Source organism: Pituophis catenifer, unplaced genomic scaffold (genome assembly GCF_029215685.1).
Source record: "Pituophis catenifer annectens isolate HBS135680 unplaced genomic scaffold, rPitCat1.0.hap2 SCAF_2, whole genome shotgun sequence".
NCBI lineage: Eukaryota > Metazoa > Chordata > Lepidosauria > Squamata > Colubridae > Pituophis > Pituophis catenifer.
Window position 1 is genome coordinate 260936797 of NW_027256882.1, and position 5058 is coordinate 260941854.

The window sequence follows — 5058 nt, forward strand, 5'->3', positions numbered from 1 at the left end:
GTCGCAAAATCCCCATTCCCTCCCCACTCCTGGGGGAAGAATATTGCAAAATCTCCATTCCCACTCCACTCTGGGGCCAGCCAGAGGTGGCATTTGCCGGTTCTCCGAATAGCTCAAAATTTCCGCTACCGGTCTCCAGAACCTGTCAGAACCTGCTGGATTTCACCCATGACCACAGGCCTTATCTTTCCCACAGTCCCTGAAGCCTTAGCTCACCATTCCCAAGAGAATGCAGTCTGTCTGGTGAGATGCTTGTAAGTAGGCATTGTAACAATAAAGAAATGTAGACCTGTTTCCTTAGGTTTGACACGGTCTCAGCAAAAGTAGTTTTAGTCTCCCTGTGTTTCCTATTTGTGCTGATACTAGGAAGGAAGGAAGGAATGATTTGGAAGTTCTTGTTTACTGTAAAACTTGTTTTAATCTGAGCTTCCTTTTACTGTCGTTATTAAAGGCAGACTCACTTCCAGAATGTGCAAAAGATTTCCACTGACTTCCTTTTGTCATATCTCATATTTCTGACTGTTCTTTGTTTTTGTTCTAGACCTAATAATATTGCACTGGAATATTTTTGGTGTCCACCAAACTAAGCAGGAACAGTTAACCTTATTTCAACTTTGCAGTTCTATGGCAAGAATAATCAGTGTGTTTTCCTTTTATGGCCTAATTATATTTATCTTTTTGTTTTAATTTCCAGGCCTACTAAAGAGTTATGTCATTCTGATCTTCATAGAAGAAAACAGATTCTATTTCAGTTTGAAGGAGGATTTCATATTACAATAATAATGTATTCAGTTCCTCGCTCCCTATCTGGAATGGAAGGAGATAATGGACATCCTAGGAAATTTATCTCTTTCCTTTTTGTTTTTGGCATTACATTGTTATGTGCTGGATTTTTGCTATCAATGTTTGTTTTGCAGACATGTCCAAGTGGAGCCTTTGGTGACTGTAAGGGAGCTTTCAAAATCATTGGGCCTCTGCTTGCAGTTGTTGGACTAGTTTGTATAATTTTGGCACAATCGAGAGCCAAAGATTATCTCAGAGATGTGCAATTGCAAGACGATCAAGTATATGGATTTGTTTTTTGTCGAGGAAATTGTCAGTTTGCTCAGTTCCTCGTCTTTGGGTTTTTATTTTTAACAAGTGGGATGCTCATTAGTGTCCTTGGCATATGGATTCCGGGATGCAGTCCAGGATGGCGCTATCAGCAGTTTAACCATAGCAATACATCTGGCATTGAACTCCAGGACTGTGGGTTTCATTCTGTTCAAACTATGGGCCCTTTAATTGTGCTTATTGGATTATGTTTCTTTGTAATAGCTCACATTAAAAAGAAACAAAATTTAAACCTCATCCAAGAATCTTCGGTCAGTGAAGAACAACTGAACTCTGAATCATTTCAAGTTACAGTAGGTAAGTAAATAAACCAGCCAGATATTTTTATCAGTTATTAGAAGGCAACCATAGATATCATGCCTCTCCCTTCCTTCTAATATGTTTTATTAGTAATTTTAGAGAAAGTATATAAACAGGGAAGAAAAAAGAAGAAAAGAAAGGGATAAAACAGTGGGATACAAATAAGTAAACAAAGGATTCACAAATGTCAGAGAGATTTGCCATTTTCCAGGATACCATTAATTGAGTTTGAGTAAGTGAATATATTGGTTAAAAGTTTGAAAGACATAAGTAAACATAATACTTTTATATAAATATTTTTGTATGTCTTGGGGGTAGAACATTTTTATTTCAATTGTATTCAGTTATATTGTATTTCAACCATATTCAATACAGGTAGTCCTCAATTTACAACTATTCATTTAGTGACCATTCGAAGTTAGAATAGCACTGAAAAAAAGTGACTTATGAATGGGTTTCATTTAGGCTCTTGCAGCTGGCACATATTTATGGCAGCTGCAGTGTCCCAGAGTCATGTGATCACCATTCCCAGCCAGCTTCTGACAAGTAAAGCCAATGGGAGAAATCAGATTTGTTTAATGACCACATGATTCACTTAACAACTGCAGTGATTTGCTTAACAATTGTGGCAAATAGAGTTGTAAAATGGGGTGCAACTCAACTGCTTAACTGCTCTGGTTAGCAATGGAACTTTTGGACTGAGTTGTGGCCATAAATCAAGGACTGCCTGTACATTATAAAATATACTGTAATTATATTGAAAAACTGAAATTAGTTTAAAGATATAAATTAAACATTCCAACTCATGTTGAATTTCTAGTGAAATATACTTTGGAAGCATGGTTCTCTTATTTACTGCTCCAAAGAAATCTGCAGAAGATGTTGGTTTTAAAGCATTCCCTTTCTTTTGCAGGTGATACTGTAATGGTTTTTCCTCCACCACCACCACCTTATTTTTCTGATTGTTCATCACAAACCATAACTCCTAGCTTGGTAACAAGCGAACTTATTTTAAACGAAAATCCTCCACCATATCACAGTATTTTTATTAATTGGTAAGGGTATTCTGCTTTTAATTTTAGATACTTAACTTTTAAAAATAAGCAACAAATGAGGCATGACTTGGGAGATTCCTAAATAGACTTGCACACTTTTCCCCCTAACAACTAAAAGAAGCCATTGAGAGACTTGGAATTAGGTTGGTGTGAACAGTAATTATTAATTCCTATTTTTATTATCTATATCTAAATCAGCTATTAGTCATGTAACGATAGAAAGATAATCCCACTTAGCACAGAGTAACTACCTTCCTCTACTACTCCAACCTTGATTCTTTATTAATTCTTTATTAAGTGCACCTGCTTTCAAGTTTTTAAAATAATTGAAGTATCTATTAATGGATCTCTCACATCATGTCTGGTTTGGGCTTAATATTTTACGGTTATATATAGGCAAAACTAAATCAAATAAGCACCAGCATACAAGACTGTCGTGACCTTCCTGAAAAGTATGAGTATAAGTGAAGTTTACTTGGAAAAAAGACATCTAATTAATTATAATTAATTATAGATGAAGATCTATATAGACAAATGTATCAGGTGTAAAATTATATTTAGTCTTTGCATACTAGAAAAAGGAAGTGTTAAAATGACAATATCTGTGCCAGATGTAATTCTATCATATAGTGTATATAATCATAGAGTTGGAAGGTGCCATTTAGAACAGGGGTTCACAACCCCCAGGCTGTGGACTGACATCGGGCCACAGCATGCCAGAAACTGGGCTGCACAAACAAGGCCCCATCCGCAGGATGCAGGCAGCACACGAAACCACGACCCCTCCAATCCGCAGAAAAATCTCCCTCCATGCAACCAGTCCCTGGTGCCCAAAAGGCTGGGAGCCATTGATTTAGACCATCAAGTCCAACCACCTACATTGTATAACAATCCAAATTATAAGATCCTAGGTAGATTTTCACTAACTTCTCATATATTTCTCACTGCTCTTAACAATAAGTACATAATGTTTACACTATTGTTATATTGATTGTATTATTATAAAGTTTTATACTTGTTAGTATTATTGTCATCAGCATTAACCATCTTAGATGAAATATGTAATATGTCTATGTCTAACATTTTAATTTTGTTATTGTTTTTGCAGAGTATTGAGTTGTGAACAACAGGCCTACAGAGAGAATGAGTTCCACTGTATCAGAAAACAGTTTGCCTTTTAAAACTTAATCAGTTCATTGTCATTCCTCTGAGTCATCTCAGAATTACAAGGCAAAAGAAGCAGCTGTAAATAATGAATGTGTCTTGTCTTCCTCTCCCTTCCATACTCAGCTAATCCATTACCATCTGCTTATCACCAACTATAAGAAATATTCAGAGCTGAAGCAGAAAGACAGGGGAAGGAACAGGTATAAACAAAGACAAGAAAAGAAAAAACTACAGGAATTCCAGATAAAAATAAGATGAAAGAAGAATGAAAAAAGCTACACCTGCATTTCCTCAACCCATTAAAGAGAACAGTAGGTTGTACATTAGGAATGTGCAACCTTTTTCAAGTCAAAGGCTTCCTCCAGACATATAGAATATTTTGGGGGTTTTACAAAGAAAGTGGCTGGAACATGAATGGGGGGAAATGGGTTTGCCCAGAAACAAGTGGCTACATTTATTTCCTACAAGACAAAGGAAACGTTAGTGATTGTTAGTGTAAAATAAATTGTACCCTTACCTGTAAGATACTTTGCCATCCAGGCCACTTCTACAACAAATGTATATCTGTTAACTTGCACATCCATTTTTCTTATTGTTCCTACGGCAGGGATAGTAGCAGTAGCAGCAGCTCAATTTCATGGAGGCTGCTTGAAATCCAGAGGATATGCTGAAAGATACTTTGACATCTTGAGTAAAAAAGGGAAAAAAGGGGGGAACCAGGAAGTTGGCTGAATGCCCTGCTGAAGTAAGAAGACAGAATGAGAAAAAAAAATGGACAACACAGTAGTTTTACAGGCTTATTTGCTGGTGTTATAATCCAGCAGTTCATGGGTGTTAGAAAGGTCAGGGAAGTATGAAGCCTCCAGACGTTTTGGAAACTTCATTTGCTGAGTGAGCAAGAAAGGATTGCTGAGGGACAAACAAGTGAGTTGGAAGCTTTGCTGCCATAAAAGTCACCTGACTGCTCACCAAGCAGCCAAGTAAAGGGAGAGAGACATTCCTCTATGGAAGGTAAGGAAGAAGAGATGTGCGATGATAGCAGTGGTGGGAAGATGTGCACTGTGGTGCTTCTTGAAGAGATTGATATTTCATAGGCTTGGCAGCAATAGAGAATTAGGAAATAAGTGAGGGAACAGGTACATATTGTGACTTCTTGGTTCAATGTGCTATGCTTCAAAGGTAAGCAGAGGGCACAGAAAAAGGACAGCAAAGAAGTATGAACCTCTGACAATCCTTGACAATGCTGGGATATGCTAGTGCCACTAGTAGTAGTAGATGGCCCACTCTTCATGAGCCACAGGCCACACACTTTCATTTCAGAGGCCAACCATACTGCAGCAAAAGCCAGGGCAGAATGCCTGTAAGTGGTAAACTCCCAATTTCTAAAGAATTATTCAAGAAAGGAACCATCATAAACACCCCT

At 37.4% G+C, this 5058-nt stretch overlaps 1 protein-coding gene across 1 annotated transcript; it reads left to right on the forward strand.

The window, feature by feature from the left end:
* Positions 1-744: 744 nt before the first annotated feature.
* On the forward strand, positions 745-3663 carry TMEM171 (transmembrane protein 171). Its single transcript, XM_070935818.1, has 3 exons — positions 745-1410; positions 2327-2468; positions 3577-3663. Coding segments are annotated over exons 1-3 (771 nt in total). The 5' UTR covers positions 745-782; the 3' UTR covers positions 3578-3663.
* Positions 3664-5058: the final 1395 nt, after the last annotated feature.

Excerpts from the sequence above, each read along its gene's own strand:
- TMEM171 (XM_070935818.1), top strand. The coding sequence starts at position 783 with ATGTATTCAGTTCCTCGCTCCCTATCTGGAATGGAAGGAGATAATGGA. Across the intron at positions 1,411-2,326 it reads ATCATTTCAAGTTACAGTAG|GTGATACTGTAATGGTTTTT; the intron begins GTAAGTAAATAA and ends TTTCTTTTGCAG.